Genomic DNA, 22386 nt, shown 5'->3' with positions numbered 1-22386 from the left:
CCCAGCACCCACACCCCTCCTGCACCCCACACTCCCTCCCACACACCAACCCCCTACCCCAGCATACAATTTCCCCACCCAGATGTGGCCCTCAGGCCAAAAAGTTTGCCCACCCCTGTAATATGGTCATGCTTGACTTTGCAACTTTAATATTCTTTTAATAAAGTGTTTTGTATGTAATACGTACACATGCTAGATGAAAAAACTTCCCAGATATTCCAGATGCCGAATGTAAATAATGCCTTTTTTTTTTAAAGGAGCATATTAAGAGATGAGCAAACCAACTACATTACAGACATTTAAAACTGTGTTTAGTAGACATATTTACACAGATGCCGGGAAGCGAGAGATCAGTAGTTTTAAAAACCATTCAGCAGAAAATGTAGGGCAGTTAGAACTTTATCATAACATTGCTCTTCCTCCTACTCCTTCTGTATATGTCTAAGCTTTAGTGATGCTACACTATTTTTGTAATGTTTGGTTTCGTACAAAGATGGCTGTTAGATAAACTGCTAAAAATATTATAAAATTTGGCCCAATAAGAGATGGGGGGTTACTTTTGGGGACTTTTTTTTTAATTTGGAAAATATTTATTTTACACTGTTTAGTTTGATATATGAAGTATAATAATTACATAGAGTAAAGCATGCGGCCAGATCTGAAGATGCATTACACAGGGCTACTCTCTAGGCATGACCATTTGTTTTGCACTTCTGTGGAGAAGTAGCTGAATCCACATGCTATACTTGATTGCTCAGGACAGCAGATGAAAGGAGTGTGTTGGGGTGGACAATCAATGTCTTAAGGCCCAAACAGAGATGCCCCATGTGCTGTTCTTCCCAATCCACTGTCAGAAAGGCAGCTGGGAGACCACGCATTGTATCACCATATTTCTTGGAAGGCAGACACAGGGCAGATGACTGGTAAAAGGCATCACACACATGGCAAGTATGCAGCACCTACAGCCTTCAAGATCCCTCTGCAACTTTCTCTAATGCCTCGCCTGAGTACGTATTTGGCTGAATTTCCAAAGGGTGCCACCCCATCTCAGCATCCTGTGTGCAGGAGAGAGCCCAGTCATGCACCAGCAGTGTGACCAGGGCCCATGCTGCACTGAAATGAACACAGTAATTCTTATATTGTATGTCTTTAATTACTTTCTTAGTCATTGATTAGTGTAAGATTTCTAAATTAGTCGCTCCATTGTTCTCCTACTTTATGCTTAGTTCATCGCTCTCAGATGGCCCGATCATTCCAGCATCAACCCTCTTCACAGCTTCTTAAAAGAGAGAGAGAGAGAGAGCGCGCAATATTTTACAGCTCTTGGTGTTATGTTAAAAGGTAAAACAGGCAATTTTTTTGAAGACTGCATGTCAGGGTACGTCTACACTGCAAACCAAAAACAAGGCAGCCAGTCTGAGCCTGAGTCAACTGACTTGGGCTCATGCAACAGGGCTAAAAATAGTAGTGTGGATGTTCCCACTTGGGCTGGTCTCACAGACTGGCTGCAGACTGAGCGGGAACGCCTTGCCCGCTATTTTGAGCCCGGTAGTGCAAGTCCCACAGTTGACTCAGGCTCTGAGACTCGTTGCACAGTTTTGGTTTGGGGGGGTTATTTCTGCAGTGTAGACATACCCCTGGGTATCAGATATGCCTCATGGGCTGGCTCCGATAGCGGGCTAGGCACTTTGACTCTGTGACAGCTCTGTTCCAGCTGTGCCACTGTAGCATTTCCAGTGTCCACACAGGGACGGCTTTGCAGCAGGATCAGGCCCTTCATTTAATCCCTGCTTCAGCCAATCGCATCCTTTCACCTTTGTGCGGCTATTATTGTCTACGTGAAAGAAAATAGATTACTACAGAATAAACAGAATTATTTAATCTGGAGTGACCCTCCTGGAGGGCAAAAATTCATAGGGTTCTATGTTTTCAAAAGGAGATGGTTGTTAAATCTTACCCAGCACATTTTCATTCTTTCCGTCCCCGGGAAGCAGCAGCTGGAATTTCCCAGTGCTAAATACTGATGCATTTTACATTCCTTCTCAGCCTCAGGACGTCTTAGCTTGCCAAGTCTCAACTAAACCTGTGAATGCCAAGGGGACTGATGATAAACAGACATACTCAGCAGCAAGCCTGATCGCTACACCTGTCTCAAAGGCACGCTGCCACAGAGGTCACACCAATGTGATTGTACAAACTATTCCATAGCCTGTGGATGTCAACCCCGGGATGTGGGAGCTTGGATCAGAGAAGGCGAAGGTCCTGATTCTGCAAGGAAGGGCCTGTTACTAAGCAAGTGACTGTGGTCCCATTAGCTTCACTGGGACTACTCATAGGCTTAAAATCAGGCATGTGCGTTAAGCACCTTCCTTAGTAGGGGTCTTAATGCTCAAATGTGCAAGCTAATGACAATTAGTGTAAAAATATAGTTTTTAAAAAACCGCTCGGGTAATTCTGTAGTTTATCAGCACTTACTGAGTACTGTACCTACTGCATTCTATCTTACAGGACAGTTTAACTCCTTCCTGTACTTATTGACCGACAGATGTTAAGGCAGTGTGCAAAAGAATATTACAAAGCACACTCCTTTGGGGAGCTCACTCTGTGCAATAGCCTGTCGTGTTTATTCTTTGAATACAAGTGTCCAAAATTCCTGAGCTGTAAAATTCATATTCCTTTCCACCAGCTGTCTCAGTGCTCGGGCTTCTTTCTTGGATTGTTCAAAGCTTGGTATCCACATCTCTCGCAGAGATGTCCAGCGTATGTTTGGAGAGGAGAACAAGAAAGCCTCAGGTTTCGGGCAGCTCAGGTGGTTAACTTGTGCGTTCCATCTCCTGGGTGACAATCCCTGGCAATGGAGGAGAAACACAGGAAGGGTTTAATTAGACTCTAGGTCATGGATAGCTGCACTGATTAGAATCATAGAATATCAGGGTTGGAAGGGACCTCAGGAGGTCACCTAGTCCAACCCCCTGCTCAAAGCAGGACCAATCCCCAATTTTTGCCCCAGATCCCTAAATGGGCCCCTCAAGGATTGAACTCACAACCCTGGGTTTTAGCAGGCCAATGCTCAAACCACTGAGCTATCCCTCCCGAATTCTTCTCCTCCCAAATTCTCTTTCTCAGTGAAAGCATATTTCACTGTTTCTTGCACCATAGGAACACCTCTTTGTGAAGTTCACATTCTGGACTGTAACCTGCCTGCCTGCTTTGATAGAATGGGCACCGCACATACAGTGAAACTGAAAGCTTCCCTACCCTGCCCTGCATAATGTACCTTAACCATGCCCTGGAGAGTGAAAGCGTAGATTGGTTTCTCTGCCCATCCACATGAGTTGTTTGCAGTGTCGTTGTAGCCGTGTTGGGATATGAGAGACACAAGCTGGTTGGTCCTTTTATTGGACCAGCTTCTGTTGGTGGAAGAGAGAGGCTTTCGAGCTTCCCAGAGCTCTTCTTCAGGACACTGTGTAAGCTCAAACGCTTGTCTCTTCCACCAACAGAAGTTGGTCCAGTAAAAGATATTACCTCCTTGTCTCTCTCACATCCACGAGAGTTGTAGTCATGGCGTTGATTTTCAGAAGGGAGACATCTCTTCACGGGGAACTGGACTGAAACCAAATTAGTTTTCATATAGGCCACCGAAAAAAGAAACCAGATGGTAAAAGCTCCCAGATGAGACAGAACTGGGCTGCACTGAACTGATAACCTAACTGCAAAAGGTTCTATGTAGCTACCAATCCACTGAGTCATTTCAGCAAAATATTCTAATCCCTGCTCTGGGGTCTGATCCTATGCTCATTGAAGTCATTAGCAAAGCTCCCACTGATTTCAATGGATCAGGATCAGATTCCTAGAGAATAATAGCCAAAGCCTCAGCTCGTATAAATTGGTGATGTTCTCTTGACTTCGACAGAGCGGCGCTGATGTATACCAGCTGAGATTCTGACTCTAAGAGTTTAGCAATTACTTGTTATCATTTCAATATATAAGCATTGTGTGGTAGGAGCTATGAAGCGGGCACTGGTGAACTCAGCGGGCCTTTTGGTCCTGGAAGCCTCCTTGATTAGGGAGACCCAGCAATGTGGGAATGAGGAGAATCTCAGCTTTCAGTTCTATAGTTACTCTCTCCTACACCTGCTTCCTCCACTTGCATGGTTAAGCAAAAAAGAAGTTGTTTGATCCGAAATTTGCAATCAGTTAAAGGCTCCATTGAATTGAGGATCCTAGATAAGCTGAATGCTCAATAATTTGCATGGCAAAATTTTTAATCCCCTTTAACTAATGAGCAACAGACAAGTAGCTGAAAACAACTTGAGTATTCTTAGTGCCATTTTGCATATGAGTACAGTTCATCTTCCTAAGAGTTTTCTGTCTCCCCTTGCTGGTTGATAAGAAAGCACTACAGTTCAGACTGCCACAGTAGAAAAGAGCAGAGGAGATGTCCCAAGCCAGCTTGTGTGATAATGTAAATGTGAGCACAGTTCCTGATTTGGATAAGCAGATGTAAAAATAATTCAATTTATATTGATAAAGGACCAAGGGGGAAAAAATTGAAAATAGATTTTGGGTACCTCCATTCTTGGTGCTTGAAATTGGGCACCTAAACTTCTGTGGAATTTACAATCAGTGGGCACTTTTGAAAAGGTGGCTGCCCATCTTTACTGCATGATGATTGAGGGAGTCATGACATGAGTTTGTGGTTTCAGTCTAATTCCAGGTGTGCTGTGTCCCTATCAGAAAAATCCACCACAACTAGTAATCCCAGGAGAGAGGCCAAGGAGATAGAACTACTCTCTGACCCTAACAAGTGGCCCCTCATGATCATAACTGATGAACTTACGAGGCAGTGTTCTCTAAATAAAGTGTACATCAGTCTGTGTATGTCAGCATGGCATGGGAGTTTTAGCCCTGTTGGAAGATCAGTCAGATTCTGTTCACCAAAGCTAGCTATATTTAAAAGAAAACAACCCCAAACACAATTAGAATTATGAGTACCTTTTCCTGCCTTCTGATGTTTTCCCACACCCTATTACACACCATGCACTCAAACACATCAATATAATTGTCCTGCGTGATATCCTGGACTCCCCATTTGCGTTCTCGGATAGCAGTGAGCAGTCGTTGATTGGAGATGGCCCCTTTCAGTTTCCATTCTAGGTAGGCCTCATACTCTTGGTCATTTGTGTCCAGTGCCTTGATGTAGTGCGCCAGCTCTCTGGGATGTGAAAATCTTGTTACAAGGATTGCACTCTTATTGCTAGGAAGCCAGTCCGTAATGCTGGAGGACCCATAGTACACTGGTACCACTCCCAACTTGAGGGGCCTCCAGAGTTTTTCAGTGATGTAATCCTCGCAGACTGCGTTTTCAAAAGCAAGAATGAATTTGTACTGAGCAAGTATTCTATAGAAGTTACCATCATCCATGGAGGCTGGGTTTTTGAGGTGCTGAGGAAGGTCTCTGTTATGCAAGCATTCACCATAGGAGTCCACCTGGATGTAGCTCATCAGCTCACGCACGTAGATGTCCCGGTCTGAAGGAGGGTCGCAATCGGACTGCACATACACAAGCGGTGCAAGTCCTTTTCTCAAGCTATTCTTCTTTTGCAGTGGAACCATGTATCTCAGAGACTTTATGACCTCTATGCCCTCCAGATACTGAGTAGTTAGCGGCAGATGGGAGTGGCGACTGAAGGTAGCTGTATGGTTGAACAAAGTGATGGTAGGTTTGTGGAAGAGCTTGTAGTTGTTTTTGGGCGACTCTTCATGGAAAAGGGCCCAGTCGTGATGGCGTTTACGAGGGAGGGGTAAGCTATCTATATTAAAGTCAGTACCTAGACAAACACAAATAATGTTATTAGCCAAATCCTTAATCATAGAATCATAGAATCTCAGGGTTGGAAGGGACCCCTGAAGGTCATCTAGTCCAACCCCCTGCTCGAAGCAGGACCAATTCCCAGTTAAATCATCCCAGCCAGGGCTTTGTCAAGCCTGACCTTAAAAACTTCTAAGGAAGGAGATTCTACCACCTCCCTAGGTAACGCATTCCAGTGTTTCACCACCCTCTTAGTGAAAAAGTTTTTCCTAATATCCAATCTAAACCTCCCCCACTTCCTATATTCAATATATTGAACTAGGAAAAATATGACAGGTTTCAGAGTAACAGCCGTGTTAGTCTGTATTCGCAAAAAGAAAAGGAGTACTTGTGGCACCTTAGAGACTAACCAATTTATTTGAGCATGAGCTTTCGTGAGCTACAGCTCACTTCGGCTGTAGCTCACGAAAGCTCATGCTCAAATAAATTGGTTAGTCTCTAAGGTGCCACAAGTACTCCTTTTCTTTTTAGGAAAAATATATATATTTAAATCACTGTAAAAGGCCCTTGTTATTTACTTCGGGCCTACCTGTGCCACTCTTACTCACAATGAATACGATTGTATGTGTAGTAAGGTTCTGTTGACTGCAAAAGGACTAGTCCTGTAGTAAGGTACTACTCACCATAAGTAAAGGTGGCACAACTGGCCTCTTAATATTTCCAGTAAACTCTGTAATGGAATAGCAGTGTTTTAGCTTACAGTTAGGCCAAAAAGGGTTGTGTTAATTTTGCGTTTTAGTGGAGTCATTATTATTTTTAATTGTTGTAAGACACTTCGAAATAACAGGATTGCTTCCTTCTCTGGAACGAAGGGCCACAGAGTCAAAATAAAATTCCAGATACAATAGTCATAATTATGAAACCAATAATTACCGCACAACAATAAACACCAGTGTGGGGATGTGGGGATCTGTACCACACGTTCTTGTGTAACCAAATTCTCAGATTATGGGCCTTGGAGAATATGAGTTACCATTAAGATGAATCATGTGTGATGGATCTGCAAAGCTAGGGACTTCAACTCCCATGAGCCTCCTCCTCACTGTGCATCCCCTTCCCCTGGCCAGGTAAGGTCCTGAACGAGGATGTGCCAGGGCCCTGTTTGGGACTTAGGAGTGGGAGCCACTTAGCAGCAGGAAGCTGGAGAGAAGCCTCGGGAACTGTGCTGCAAATGTACAGGCTGTGACTGCTGGACATCATAGCTGGGTGCAGGTCTCTGTGGGGCTTTTGGGCAAGCAGCAGCAGCTGGGCAGGGAGCCTGTGCAAAGGGGACCCCCAATGAGAGACACTAACTGAGCCTGGCTTGGAAGCCTGCAGATGCTTATTTGCTTGAGTACAGATTGGACTGGAGAGGGCACCCCAGGCACTAGGCCTGAAGTGCCCTGCCTCTCGATTGGACTGCCCCAGGGGCCCAAACGAGAACCACTATTGCTCACTTCGAACTGTAACTAAGCTTCTGTATCCAGGGTATCAGCGACCTTTCTCCTTTCCTGCCAGCCCTAGTAGCCCTTTCCTTAGCCATGTGTCTGATTGGCTATTGGGACCCACCAGGGCTAGCGCCTACAAGACCTACCTGCTGTGCCTGCCTTAAAAATGGGGTACATTAGGCATGTTAGTGGCACCCCTAGAGGTTTGGGGTACACAGTAACCCCAATAGTTACACATGCTTATCGGAGCTTGGGCCCATTTACCTTTAAAGTAACCTTACTTCCACTCCCCTCCCCCGGATAAGAAGAAGAAAGACATTATTCCAAAAAGCTTTAGTAACCAAATATCAAGGTGTTATAACAGGTAAGAGAATTAAACCAGACAAATGGATATTTGGGATGGATTCACTCAGACCACTCCAGCAATGCAAAGTGGCCATAAACTTGGCCATTCAACTGTCCCCTTAGACTGGGTTTTTGGCTGCTTTGCATCACTAGAATGGCCCAAAGCAGCCAGAGCGTGGTGGTAAATCATACACTGTAGCTCAGTGGTTCTCAAACTAGGGCCACCACTTGTTCAGGGAAAGCCCCCAGCGGGCCGGGCTGGTTTGTTTACCTGCCGTGTCCGTAGGTTCAGCTGATCGTGGCTCCCACTGGCCGCGGTTCACCGCTCCAGGCCAATGGGGGCTGCAGGAAGGGCGGCCAGCACATCCCTCGGCCCACGCCACTTCCCACAGCCCCCATTGGCCTGGATCGGCGAGGGAGGGATAACTGGGGGGAGGGATAGCTCAGTGGTTTGAGCATTGGCCTGCTAAACCCAGGGTTGTGAGTTCAATCCTTGAGGGGGCCATTTAGGGATCTGGGGCAAAAATTGGGGGGTTGGTCCTGCTTTGAGCAGGGGGTTGGACTAGATGACCTCCTGAGGTCCCTTCCAACCCTGATATTCTGTGATTCTACGAACCTGCAGACGCGGCAGGTAAACAAACCGGCCCGGCCGGCGAGGGGCTTTCCCTGAACAAGCGGCGGCCCTAGTTTGAGAACCACTGCTGTATCTCCAGTACTTTTTGCGTGAAGTTCATTTGATTAGTCTGTGATTTGTGTCTTGGGATTAACTGCAAAGTGCTTAAAAAAATTATATCAGGACAATTTATTGGCTGGGGACTACGGTATATATTATTTGATTGTAGTTTAAGTACTAGTACAGTACTTTGGATGTGATATTTTAATCATTATTCTCAATCAAGGGGATCTGGCCATGAAACAAACTTTCAGAGGTCATCAGGCGAAGCCAAAGTCTGACCATCTTTAGGAAATGCAGCAAGACCTAATTCTTTGGAAAAGACTTCCCATCATAAGAATGACACTCCCTTCAATCCAACCAGCTCCTACAATGATGGGTGGAGGTATAAAATCCTAATACCACTAGTGCAAGAGTCATAAAGGACAACGGATGGTATTTGGGGGAGTTAAAGCATTCTGTATCCTCTTCTTTTTACATGTGATTCTGTGTGGTGACTGTATGTTCCCATGATGAGGCATCATACCGCATATAGGAAAATGACCCTTGTTTTTTCTGTTTTTGCTGTGTTATTGCGATGTGAGCTGCTAGCAGTGGAGGTGAATTATTAGAACAGTAGCTCATGAGGGCTATTTTCTTTTTAAAACATGCTTTTAAGTGGTGTTAGGAAGAGATAAAGAGTAGAGGATAGTGAAATACCATAGACTTCAGAGTAACCTTGACTTTTACATGTACACTTCCTCTTGGAGGAGGTGTCAAGAAAAATGAGACTACAGAGAGGATGCAAGAAAGCAGAGTGAGATGAGGGACTGTAAATGGGAGTGTAAAACTGACTAACTGAGAAGAGGAGGATTGGGCAAAGGGAAGCCTGTAGAAATACGCAGTCGAGGTAAAAGCCCTAAAATGATTCCAATACCACACACTTAATCTTGGTCTAGCTGGTAGACAAAGATCTTTTAAGGATTAAAGAGATGATGACAGTACCTGCCACTGTGGAACAAAGGGGAATTAATAAGATTATGATGAGATAAAGAAGGTGGAACAAGATTCATAGATTCATAGATATTAAGGTCAGAAGGGACCATTATGATCATCTAGTCTGACCTCCCACACAATGCAGGCCACCGAATCTCACCCACCCACTCCTGCAATAAACCTCTCACCTATGTCTGAGCTATTGAAATCCTCAAATCATGGTTTAAAGACTTCAAGGTGCAGAGAATCCTCCAGCAAGTGACCCGTGCCCCATGCTGCAGAGGAAGGTGAAAAACCCCCAGGGCCTCTTCCAATCTGCCCTGGAGGAAAATTCCTTCCCGACCCCAAATTTGGCGATCAGCTGAACCCTGAGCATGTGGGCAAGATTCACCAGCCAGATACCCAGGAAAGAATTCTCTGTAATAACTCAGATCCCACCCCATTTAACATTCCATCACAGGCCATTGGGCCTATTTACCATGAATAGTTAAAGATCAATTAATTGCCAAAATCGTGTTATCCCATCATACCTTCTCCTCCATAAATTTATCGAGTTTAATCTTGAAGCCAGATAGGTCTTTTGCCCCCACTGTTTCCCTTGGAAGGCTGTTCCAGAACTTCACTCCTTGAGTGGTTAGAAACCTTCATCTAATTTCAAGTCTAAACTTCCTGATGGCCAGTTTATATCCATTTGTTCTTGTGTCCACATTGGTACTGAGCTTAAATAATTCCTCTCCCTCTCCGGTATTTATCCCTCTGATATATTTATAGAGAGCAATCATATCTACCCTCAGCCTTCTTTTGGTTAGGCTAAACAAGCCAGGCTCCTTGAGTCTCCTTTCATAAGACAGGTTTTTCATTCCTCGGATCATCCTAGTAGCCCTTCTCTGTACCTGTTCCAGTTTGCATTCATCTTTCTTAAACATGGGAGACCAGAACTGCACACAGTATTCCAGATGAGGTCTCACCAGTGCCTTGTATAACGGTACTAATACCTCCTTATCTCTACTGGAAATACCTCGCCTGATGCATCCCAAGACCGCATTAGCTTTTTTCATGGCCATATCACATTGGCAGCTCATAGTCAACCTGTGATGCACCAATACTCCAAAGTCCTTCTCCTCCTCCGTTACTTCTAATTGATGCGACCCCAGCTTATAACTAAAATTCTTGTTATTAATCCCTACATGCATGATCTTACACTTCTCACTATTAAATTTCATCTTATTACTATTACTCCAGTTTACAAGGTCATCCAAATCCTCCTGTACGATATCCCGGTCCTTCTCTAAATTGGCAATACCTCCCAGCTTTGTATCATCCGCAAACTTTATTAGCACACTCCAACTTTTTGATGGAAAGCACTCATAATTATAGTCTCCAAAGTATTAATTAGGAAACCTGTGATACGTGGCAAAGTACAGAGGGGAATGGGGGATGTGAAAAGGCTCTGCTCTTTTGAAAGCACCTTGCACGCAGGGTCTCATCTCCCAGGGGTAGAGAGGGTAGAACTCCCCTGGCTCTTAAGGTATGTGTACACTGCAGTCACAGGGTGCGATTTCAGCTTGTGCAGACATACCCGAGCTAGATTTCATCTGCCTAGCTCAGCCACTAGAGCAGCGAAGCTGCATGGCCAGCCTATACTGAGCATGCACTGCCTGGTTTCTCTGCTCCAGTGTTCAAGCCAGCTGGATTAAAGCTGGTTTGGGCATGTCCACATCATAGAATCATAGAAGATCAGGGTTGGAAGAGACCTCAGGAGGTCATCTAGTCCAACCCCCTGCTTAAAGCAGAACCAACACCAGCTAAATCATCCCAGCCAGGGTTTTGTCAAGCCGGGCTTTGCATCAGCTGCAATCATACTCCATGACTGCCGTGTAGACATACCCTTCAAATTCTCATGTCTGCAGCTTTGATAGTTGGGACACCATCCCCTGCCAAGAGGTTCACTTCTAGCAGCTGCTGCTTGGCTCCTGGCAGAACCTTCTGAGGGTTTGTCTCCACTGCAATCCGGGGTGTGATGGAAGCTAAGAGAGATATACCTGAGCTAGCTTTCTAGTGTGGCTAAAAATAGCAATGTAAATGCAACAGCACGGGTTTCAGCACAGATGGGACCCTAGGTACATAGTCACATTACTAGCCCATGCTGGGGTCCGTGCCCCCACATCTATACCACTATTTTTGTCATTCTAGCTAGATTAAAGCTAGGCAGAATGGCTACCCTAGCTTCAATCACATCTCTGACTGCAGTGGAGACATACATTCCTAAATCCAGAGGAAGCAGGAGCTCTCCCTGCAAATGTAAACGCTGTGATCCCAGTTTTTAAAAAGGAACTGCCTGGAAACCTTCCCAAGGGCAGGAGTAAAATCCACTGTTGGAGGCAACACTTCACCTTTGAACAGAACCCTGAACTCTGAGGAGAGGATGGGCCTCTGGTGATACTTTTCAAAGAAGAAAAATGACAGGTCAGCAGTGCCTCTGTAGAGACATCACCCACACAGAATGCCTGGGAGAGTAAACAGGGATGATTCACCGTAAACAAAAGCAAGTATTGCTAGTAAAACAATTCCACCGAAAAGCACCTTCTTCTTTTACTTTAAGGCACGAAACCTTCTGAATATCCATAGGCAAAAATTTCAGAGGCAGAGCAGGGAAGCTTCTCCCTTGGGGATGCAATTCCCTGGCAGGTATCTAGGGCAGTGGTTCTCAACCTATTTACCATTGTGGGCCGCATCCAATACTACCCGTATGTCCCTGAGGATGTCACGTGGGCCGCAGCTCTGTGCTGATTGGGCTACAAGCGGCCCACAGGTTGAGATCTTGAGATGCAAACACCCAGATCTCCACCCATAAGACAATGGCAGGTGCAAACTTCACAGGAGCAAACTGCACTCTCCAGGAGATGGCTGACCTTCTGAAAAGCTTATCCATAATGTACAATAAAGGCAAGTTAATGCTAGTATGAGAGCTTGCTTTATGCATTCCTTAACTTTGCTGTGTTTAAATATGTAACAGCCTTGCATTAATATAGGGTTTCTTTTTCGCATTTAATATAATATACGAGCTTTGAGTCTGCCTTTACTGGCAGTGATAAATCATTCCCTGCTATTGTAAAAACTAACATTTTTGAATTTGCCTTTCAAAAAGTTTCAAAATGTGCACTGTCGTGATTAAAAAAAAGTACTTGGAGGGTCTTTTTGCTAATATATGCATTCCAGTTTAATTAAGTATATTTAATCATTTCCTCAAGCTTGGTACAATGAGCAAATTGTACTTCTGCTAGAGCTGGGGGTGGCAAACAGAAGCACTGTCATAGGCCAGAAATATCACAGACTTTATAGTATCCATGTGATGTAAGCTTTGGTTTCCTTTTATTTAAAATGGGTCAGCTTTTTATTCCTTTGCTATATTTTCTTCCCATTCATGCTTCAGCACAGGCTCACCAATAAACTAAACTGACCTACTTACCCTTTGGAATTGGGTGTAATTTAGAGCTCTCAGAATGGAAGAGGTGGGAAGTTTGCAGTTCAGTGTTAAATAAAGCTCGCTGATTATCAAAAGCCATTTGTTTCCTGTGGTTCACATTTTGTTTAAAAAAAAAATAAACCACATGTGCCCCTCTGAGCTAATGAATCAAGGTGCTGAACCCAGAAATAATCTTCTAATATCAGACATTTTAGTTGATGGCTGCTTACAGTCAGAGAATAAAAAAATCTTCCTCGCACTGAATGCATAAAATGCAGTTTTTCTCTAAAAAGAAACTGTGTAAAAATTGCAGCTTCTTAACTGATGCACTTCGAGTTATATCTGCTTACTTTAGTGACAAAAATGTTGTTTCTGCTTTTTACTTCTGCTACCCTGCAAAGCCAACACTGCTCAGAGAGAGAGGTAGATTCTACTCTTTGGGCATCGTCAATGGCAACTGTTTACTGAGTTCCACTCACAGTCAACTAGTTACCCCTTTGGCATGGAAGGGAATGGGGCTGTTATCACATAAGGCAAATTGGCGAGGCTAGGAAAGAAACAAGCTTGACTCTCAGATCTGAGGCTGGCTTTTCAGGGTGGGCAGGGAGAAGAATGTCCATGTCACATGTAAACCAAGCACATTTGATCTAGAAGTCAGCCAGAGACAATGCACAAGTAATTCCATAATGCCATTTCCCAGGATCACTTTTCAGAGTAGAACTACACTTTATGTGCAAGTAGAGATACTTGCTGGTGCACTTTGTCACCAGACAGACTTTAACAACTTCTGCTGTGGAGGGTTACAGTTGCTCTGATGAAGTGAGCTGTAGCTCACGAAAGCTCATGCTCAAATAAATTGGTTAGTCTCTAAGGTGCCACAAGTCCTCCTTTTCTAGTTGCTCTGTACTTGATCTATAACAGAGAAATAGCAGAGGGGAGGGAACTCACTCATTTAAAATGACTCAGTTCCTTACCATAGAAGAGAAAGGCTTTTGTCATGTGATTATGCTGGTAGGTCCTCTTGATAGTAAAGAAACAGACATCCTGTCCACACTGACCTAACCTCCCAGTCTCGCCAGTCAGCGGGGACCACCAGAGCAGGATAGGGTATCTGTCCGCATCTAAAACTCTCCTGGTATAGCTGTAGAGTTCCTGTTTATTAAAAAACTGATATGCATGTTTCCGCTGCTCCTCCAGTTTTAATGAACCATCTTGTAAACTGGAGACTTTTATCTTCCTTTCAGACTTGCCCAGTTCAAGAACCACCTTTGGAGAAAAACACATACATCATAACTTGCATGGCCAGGGACATACAGTTTGGCTAGCAGATGCTAATTTCCTTGTGTTTGTCAGTGAAATGCAGCCATCTCTTGGGAGACTTTGGCAGCTGTTTAGTAGCATTAAGCAGCACTTCATGGTGTTTTAGTATAGAAGTGAAAAATACTATATCCATTTGAAACTGTAAAGGGAATTTAAGTAGACAAAGTAATTTATTCACCTTGAAACTGGTGAGGGCACCGTAGTTTATAATATACCTTCTGCTGTCTGTCTCATAAAGACTTACAAAATGGAGGAAGGCCCATTTTTAAAATTAGCACTGCCTAGGGTTACCAGATAGCAACTGTGAAAAAACGGGGCGGGGGATGGGGGGTAATTGGCACCTATATAAGAAAAAGTCCCAAAAAACGGGACTGTCCCTTTAAAAACAGGACATCTGGTCATCCAAGCCCTGCCTGTTACAGGCATGCTCTAGAAAAGGGAGGTGTCAGTAAACAGTGAAAATACAAGAGAAGAGGCGCTCAAGAATACACAAAATTGCCCCGGGTTTTGTAGGATCACTAAAACCTTCTTGTTACGTTGCACACTGTAAATGGTTCTTTGTGTGCAGGGCGAAGGATGAGTGCTTAATAGTTGGGGGCAGGGGGGAGGGTTGCACTCTGATATCTATGATTATATCATCCAACTCTTGGCCGGACCAAATGAACCCGCTTAGCTTGTGAGAGCTATTGAGATTGCAGTCTAGAGGAGTCTGTCAGCAAGCCAAGACTGACTTACATGAGCCATGGTTGCTATCTATTAATAAAGGCCAGTCTGGTCTAAAACAGCAGCAAATTAAGATACCTCCAAGCTGGTTCAGCTGTGCTGGCTGGCATGCTGTGGGGCAGAGCCAAGTCCCACTGCTTTCCTCCCAGCTGCTCTGGGTGGAAGTAAGTGGGCACACAGCAGACAGAGAGAGACCCTGGGGGCTGGGGAGGAGGGGCTCAGACTTCAGGAGAAGAAGATCAGCAAAATGCAGGACAAAGGACAATTCTGGGGTGGGAAAGGGGAAATGAAGCCCCAGCCTCCTCCAGGGGAAGAGGAGAAACTGCCCTGAAGATACCGCAGGAGGAATGGGCCTGTTTTCTTCTGCCCAAAGATATGCTAATTAAATATACTCTGCAATGGGTATGCTTATTTATATATTATGGGAAAAGATGAACATATTTATCTTTCATATCAGACTTTTTTGCTGGCCTGACGCTGTGCTTCCTACCACCATAAATGGCCATTGGGTCAGTACAGACTTGGAAGGAAGAATGCCACTTACTGAGTCACCATCACCATTCGTGTCAGCACCTAGGTTTCCCTGGTGGTCTATACTTTCCCAAGTATTGAACAGGTGGCCAGACAAGTCCCGGGCTACTATGGAATGGCTGCAGGTCCAAACAGCTGGGATTTAGGAGTTTTGTGATATTATGATCAAAGGACAATGCATTGGAGACAATGCTCCAGGAGACACCCAGCTCTGAGAACACTTTCTCAACTCTGTCAACTGTCTCAGGGCTTCCTGGCCACAGTTTGCAGTCAGTAGCTCAGTCCAAAATTATTAATGATTTTAGACATCTTTAATCATGCATCAAAATTTCATTTGTCTGGAGGAGAAGGGCTACTGATGAATGCCTATAAATAATAATTTAAAAAAAGGAGAAAGATCAGACTTTGAAGTAATTGTGGACTTTTGTTTTCATTTTTTATATATGATTAGTATTACTAAAAGTTTTCTAAGCCCTTATTACCCACATTGATTTTATGCCTTTGGGTTTTGTCTTTTCTCCTTATTTTGTAAGGAAGTTATTAATTCATTTACCTTTCCCCTCTAGCCCTGTGCTCTCAGTGAAGTACACAACTAGTAGAAATTCTTTACAAAGATTCTTCTTAAAGTGTTATTTATTAATGAAAATATTTAGGGCCTTTAATGACATCTTTGTCCTGCTGGAATTGTGTAACAGTTGGAGTGCAACCACATGCATCTCTTTTCCCTCCCTTCCACGACTAGAACTCTTCAGCTACCCAATCCGAGGATTAACTGTACCTGGAGTGTAACAAGAAGAAAAAAGAAGGCCGTAAAGCAGAATAAAGATGCCCAAAGTTTCTTCCTTCCAATTCTAATCATGCTGTGCTGCCAGGCCCACAGAGTGCCAAGTGGTGGTCAAGGCCTGTTATCAGGGATACCAGCTCCTCCTACAGCTTCAGTCATTCCTGCTGTGCTTTCCCATTCTGTCATTGTTTTTCTCAATGGCCACAGCTGCTCAGAAGGAGACTCCATCAAGGACTGTATTCCAAGCTCAGTGTTTGGTTCAATGTCTAGACCGGACTGTGTTCTTCTGTAGACATCAGAGCAACGTTTTGAACCAAGGATACCTTGGAGGTGGATGGACTGACTAAATCAAACACAGAGTGAAGGGGCAAATATTAGAAACATATGTGCTGTCAACAAAAGTGCAGTTAAAATTAGTACCAAGTGGAACACTGAGATGCACTTAGCTGATATTTGAGCTCATGCTCAAATAAATTGGTTAGTCTCTAAGGTGCCACAAGTACTCCTTTTCTTTTAGCTGATACCGTTACTACATACGTTCCAGATAGAAGCCAGGCCTGCTAAGCACACTAACAACCTAGACAGGGCCTCATTCTCCACTGACATGAACCTCCTAGGCATTGACCCTTGTGAAAAATGGGTGTAAAATACCTGTAAAAACACCTGTGTCGCTGAGCGGAGGATTCTGATTTGCACTCACTGTACACAGGTGTAAATGATCAGAGCCTGACAATTTACCTAACACTTATGAGTCTGAGAACTCAGTCTAATAACAAGAGTGAGAAATACCTCTATCCGCCCCATCAGAAACCATTTATTATTACTCGTCCTTGCTATCAAGACAGTGCCTAGAGACCCCCTTGTGGACATCACCAGCTGGAGAGGATTAAAGCACCCACTAGGTTGCTCTAATCTATGCCTGGCTGGCCTCAAACTGGCCTTAGAACCGTGGAGCTGCGACCGGCTCCTTTGTGATTCCCCCTCTCAACTGTGCCCCACAGAAGCTAGTTGCAGCAGCAGCAAATGTTGCCCAATGAGTTTGCCACCATGTTCTACATCTGTGCAGCATAGGGCTGAAATATTAGCCTGCTGATGTGGGCGTGTTTTACATGCCCTTTGCATGGTATAATGGGCTGCACACATCAGCATGGGAAGTAGGGGTGCGGGGGGTGCTGTAGCACTCCCAGGTTGTATGTGGGGCCACTGACCCCACACCCAGGGATCCACTCCCTGGCTCGGGTCCCAGGGGCTAGCCCCATGCCCCGCTCCCCAGCCACTGGCTCCATGTATAAAACTGGGGGTGCTTCCCATGCCTATGCCCTGCTCCCGGCCCTCCGCCCACACTCCACCCCTCAACCCCTCATCTGGGACTCGGGTCCCGGCTGCCAGCCCCACTCCTGGCCCCGCGCCCAGGGCTCTGTTCCTGCAGCCCCACTCCCTGGCTGCTGGCCCTGTGCCTGGCCCCGCCCCACCCCCCATTCCCAGGTCTCCTCTCCCGAGGCCCGCCCTGCACCTGGTCCCCTGCTCCCAGGGCTCCACTCCCAGAGCCCCACGGCTGGCCCCACAACTGGGGCTCTGCTCTTGGTCCCGCACGTGGTGTCCTGGCTGCTGGCCCCTGCCCGAGGCTCTGCTCCTGGCCCCACGCCCACCCCCAGCTGTGGCCTTGGCCCCCTTACCCCTTGTCCGGGTCCCCCACTCCCAGAGACACAGCCCTGCTCCCAGCCTCAGCTCAGGGAGGCGGGGGGGGGCAGAAAGATGTAAGGGGGCTGGCTTTCAGCACCCCAATTACTAAAAACTTTCCAGCGCTACTAGCTACACAAGGTGCAAGGCAGGAGGTGTAAGGCCTGTATTTTGTAACTCCCAATAAGATCTGAAATACAGGGCCAAACTAACAGTTCAGTCCCAGTTGCTTTGCCTGGATCCAGCATGTCTGCAAGTCTGGCCTGGAATGAATTATGGAAGATATATGGAAAGTAGCTACGAAGCATGCACAAAAATAACCCCACTGTCCAGACTTAAACATTTGTTTAAATTGAACAGAGAAGTCCCCTTTCACTTACAATGCATTGCCCCAGTCCAAATAATACACATCTGGGTCCCAAGGCTATATTGGGCCATGGCCTCTTATTACCACATGACACAGGACCAGGATTTGGCCTATGCGTCTTTAAGAAATGAACTATGGAAACAGTTAAGTCATCCCTGTCCCTATTTCAATGGCAGTGAGAGATGCCATTTTGCTAATGCTGGATCTCCTGCATGGTACCAGACTGAGCCAGAGGACACACATCTCCGCATTGTGATGAATGGGAAACTAGAAGGTTTCAAAGCTGTTGGAGGCAAATTACACCAGGAGTTCCGCTGGTAGACCCTATCAACATAAGTCTGTAGTGTAGATCAAGGCTTACGTATTTCATATACTAAGATTAATATTTAAGTGGTCCAATAATTTTATATTTAAGATATGAGACGGAAAGCAAAATGTCTTCAACCATATCTGCTTACAAGGGTACCATACCTGCTTACTCTTGAGTGCGTTAGACTTTTTGTACCTTTCTGTTAACAAAACACATTCAAATGAATTCCTCATTAATATTTTCATTGTGCACAACAGTTAATATTAATATAAAACATCCAAAAACACTACATTCAAAGCATATTAACATTACAAAGTTCAGCACTCTAAAGTTAGGAAATGCCAGAATTAAGGCTGCCTGTGCAAACTTAATGCAGCCCCCTTACTTGCATGTATTTTATGAAACAGTCTTTAATTACATGATCACATGCTATTTTTCCATGGGACCCGGCCGCCTTCAGTGAATAGGTAGTTATTCAATAACTCTATTATCGTCATTCAATATGTGGCCTTAGCCCTTATTTACCACACACCATTCAAACCCAGCACTGAATACAAAATTTCCTCCTGAGTCGGGGGACTTTAACTACCTGACCAAGGCCTCTGACACAATGAATCGCTAGGGCCTATGGAAACTCCTTCATACATTTAGTGGCCTGGAGAAGATGATTGCTGTTATCCACTTATTCCACGGTGCCCAGGGTGATGGAGTGTGTTGACTCATCAGAAGCCTTCGCTCTCACCAACAGCACCAAGCAAGGAGGTGTAATGGCTCCGGCCCATGCAGGACTTTGATGGAGGTGTACGCATCTAGTTCGGGTTGGATGGGGGCCTATTGAATCTACAGCGACTCAGGGTCCAAACCAACAGGGGCAGTACTGGGGGGGGCTTGTGGGGCTATAGTCACCCCAAAATTTGCCTTAGCCCCCCTATAGCCACCCTTCCCCAATCAGGAAGGGCTCCCGCCACCGGACTGCTCATGTTCCCACAGGCGCTGCTCGCTGTCCCCTGCCATGCTGCTCGCACCGCTGTATTCAGTTCTCAGACTGGGGGGCACAGAATGTATTTGGGGTGGGTGAGCTCTGAAGGAAGAGCAGAGAGAAGCAGCTGCTGGCTGCGCACCCAGCTCTGAAGGCCGCGCCGCCTAGCCACAGTGGAGCAGTAAGGGTGGCATGGTAAGACTGCCAGGTGAGTACCCTAACCACGGGGTTAAATGTTATAAGGGTTTGTCATCACTGTGAACTTGCCTCAGAGACCTGATCCAGTAGGCGGCCCTGGTTTGTGAATCTCTCGGAGGGTTAGATGGGAGCTAAGCACCCAGACACCCACAAGGAGGCAGCAACGCACATGCTCAGAGGCAGAAACATAAGTGCCTAAGGAACTGAGGAGCTGAGGGAGGTTAGGCACCTATAGCATTTTAGCTGGAGTTGTTTGCATGTCAGTGGTGCCCGAAACTGGGACCTGGATGCCTAACTCCTTTGGGGCATTCACAGCTCTGTGCTTCATCTCACAATAGTAAGGGCCAGATTGTCAAAAGAGCTAAGCTCCCATTTAGGTACCTAAATGAACCAGCCTTTTTCAAATGTGCTCAGTGCCTCAACAGCTCCTGTTATTCTGTGTGAGCTGCTGGCTGCTGAGCGCTCTTGGAAATCTGGCACTGTGTTCCCTTGAGAAGGGAGGGGAAAGCAGTTAAATATGCTATGCCATGACTTTTTAAAAATGGGTGGCGAGAGTTGGCAACACTGGATTTTTATTACATGCCTTGTGGATTTGACATTTTTATTAAAGCCGCAGCTCCCGATGTCACATGAATACATGCCAATCTCAGCTTCTGTTTTTAAAAACTTAGGTTTCAAATAATCTTTATCACTGCGGAGAAGATTTTGAAAACATGAGTCCACTCTGAAAGCTGAGAAACCAGAAGACAAAGAACACAAAATGTATTTTTTTTAGGCCTGTCTCATGAGTTTTGAATGCTTTGGGGTTGGCAATACGGCCTAGGTGCTCAGCACTTTTGGAAATCAAGCCACGTGTTCTGGTGGTTCACTGCAGTGCTTGAAGTGCACAGGAAACATAGTGCACATATATAGTGGACCAAATTCTACCTTCTGTTAGACTGGTGTAAACCCAGAATATCTACATTCAGAGCACAACAGAACTCAGTTCAGTGCCTTTAATACAATGGACCATTTCTTTTCCTGCTTAGATCAAAACTAAGAATCTGACTGAGTAAAAATTTCCAGCCAGAAATTAGACTAGAGTTGCTAATTTTGGAGGATGGGGGTGACATTTACTTTCTTCACATATTGGCATGTTGTGTCTGCCGTCGGTGATGATATTACAGGATCATGTGCTGATGCACTGCCAGCATACTGAATTTGCAATGCCCAAAGTAAGTTCAGAACTTTCAAATAGTGGTAACAGTAAATATTTGTTTTATGGTAGCACCCCTAGTTATTTTGAAAGCTTAGCTGGCCACCTATGACTATCAGGACTGTCCATGAATTTCAAAATGGGTGGAGATGTTTGGGATTTGAGCAATGATTGGAATACATTACAAACTTTTAGTCTCTTATGGAGCGAAACAACCTCATTTAAATTCACACAAATGCATTTTGGAAACCTCGTCTATTCAAAATGCCAGATTGTACAGCCCAGCAACACACAGATTATTTGTTTTCCAACATCGAACTACATCTGCTTAAACAGTTCATAACAGCAATCAAAGGCTCTAGGGTTTGCTGATCCCGTTCTCCATCTCAGCCCTTTACGGGTTGCAGACAGCTCTTTGCATCTTTCTCAGCATCACTGCATCCTATGCTGTTAGATAACCAAGAAATCCACACCAGTGATGATTTTTCCCCTTACCTCAGGAAAACTGCAGGGCTCTTAGGCCATTGTTGCTATGCTCTTTTTACTTTCAGTTTCTGCAGCTTTTCGAGATCAGGATAAAAACCTGGAGCTCAGAATATTTCTCTTAGCAAAATAAATATGCAGAGAATCCCTCTGAGTTCCTGGGAATCCAGTATCCATAGTTTCACGAGTCCTATTGCCAAGCAGAGCTTCAGCCAGGATTGGAATCCAATCTTTCCTAGGTCCTGAATGTTCTGCAAAGGAAAACTAACTACATTAATTGTGCTATCATTTTTGTGAAGATTGCGCTTCCTGGAAGTCCCTGACAAGGAGATCTCAGCAAAAATCTGTTCTCTGTGCTGACTTCTTTTTTTTTATAACAGTGCAGTTATTGTAGCCAGTCCTGCTCTCCTAACGGGACTTAGATTCACTGTGTTCTGGCAGAGGAGGGCTGTTCAGTTGTAAAAAGAAATGCGTCATAAAAGTTTGGAGTGTGCAGTGAGCTCTGTGCTTCTCCAGCCAAGGGCCGGCTAAAATGCATCCACTTGGCGAAGTCTGTGATCAGATGTGTCACTTGGAAATAAAGTTGACATGTGGAGTATAAAAATGGCGAGGCTGATTCTCTCTTGCCTGCTGCATCACTCTGCTTGGGCATCTCTCTACTTCTGTGCAAAGTGAATGTAAAGCAGGACCATTCCAAGCGGCTAGCACTCTGTGTAGGTGGAAGTGCCACACACAGGCAAAGTGGACTCAGGCCCTCTGGGTCAAAGAAGCTTATGGAAGCTGCTTCCATTATTTGGATTAAAGATGTGCTTGTTTTTGAAAGCAGGTTACTTTGGCCCGAGTCAGGTTTCTTTTGTATAAATTAGAAAAATCTCATGTTTTATGCCTGGAACATCAAAGGGGCAAGTGGATTGTGTTTGGGGGGAAATTAGAATTCTCTGCTCCCCCAGAATATAGGTGTCTTGTTCTGCAACTGATGGCCCAAGATGAGCTCAGCCTGCGTGTGATGTAATTAATGTGGGGGAGAGGGGGTCAATGATGGAGGAGAATGGAGAAAC

The 22386-nt window shown here is 45.0% G+C and overlaps 1 protein-coding gene across 2 annotated transcripts; it reads right to left on the bottom strand.

The window, feature by feature from the left end:
• Nucleotides 1-225: 225 nt before the first annotated feature.
• Nucleotides 226-21704, bottom strand: POFUT3 (protein O-fucosyltransferase 3). Of its 2 annotated transcripts, XR_007356892.2 has the most exons (6): nt 21341-21704; nt 16111-16459; nt 13733-14024; nt 4996-5831; nt 1958-2848; nt 226-1834 (listed from the first exon to the last, which is right to left on the bottom strand). XR_007356892.2 is itself a non-coding variant. In XM_048851627.2 (5 exons), exons 2-5 carry the CDS (start codon nt 16189-16191, stop codon nt 2624-2626), a joined length of 1434 nt encoding a protein of 477 aa, XP_048707584.2. In that variant the 5' UTR covers nt 16192-16459; nt 21341-21704; the 3' UTR covers nt 226-2623. The 2 variants fall into 2 exon arrangements, 1 of the variants encoding a protein (XP_048707584.2); XM_048851627.2 differs by having other exon boundaries at nt 226-2848.
• Between the last annotated feature and the right edge of the window lie 682 nt (nt 21705-22386).

The sequence above is a fragment of the Caretta caretta genome, chromosome 5, assembly GCF_965140235.1.
Source record: "Caretta caretta isolate rCarCar2 chromosome 5, rCarCar1.hap1, whole genome shotgun sequence".
In the NCBI taxonomy this organism is placed as follows: domain Eukaryota; kingdom Metazoa; phylum Chordata; order Testudines; family Cheloniidae; genus Caretta; species Caretta caretta.
This window is presented reverse-complemented; position numbering and strand designations above follow the sequence as displayed.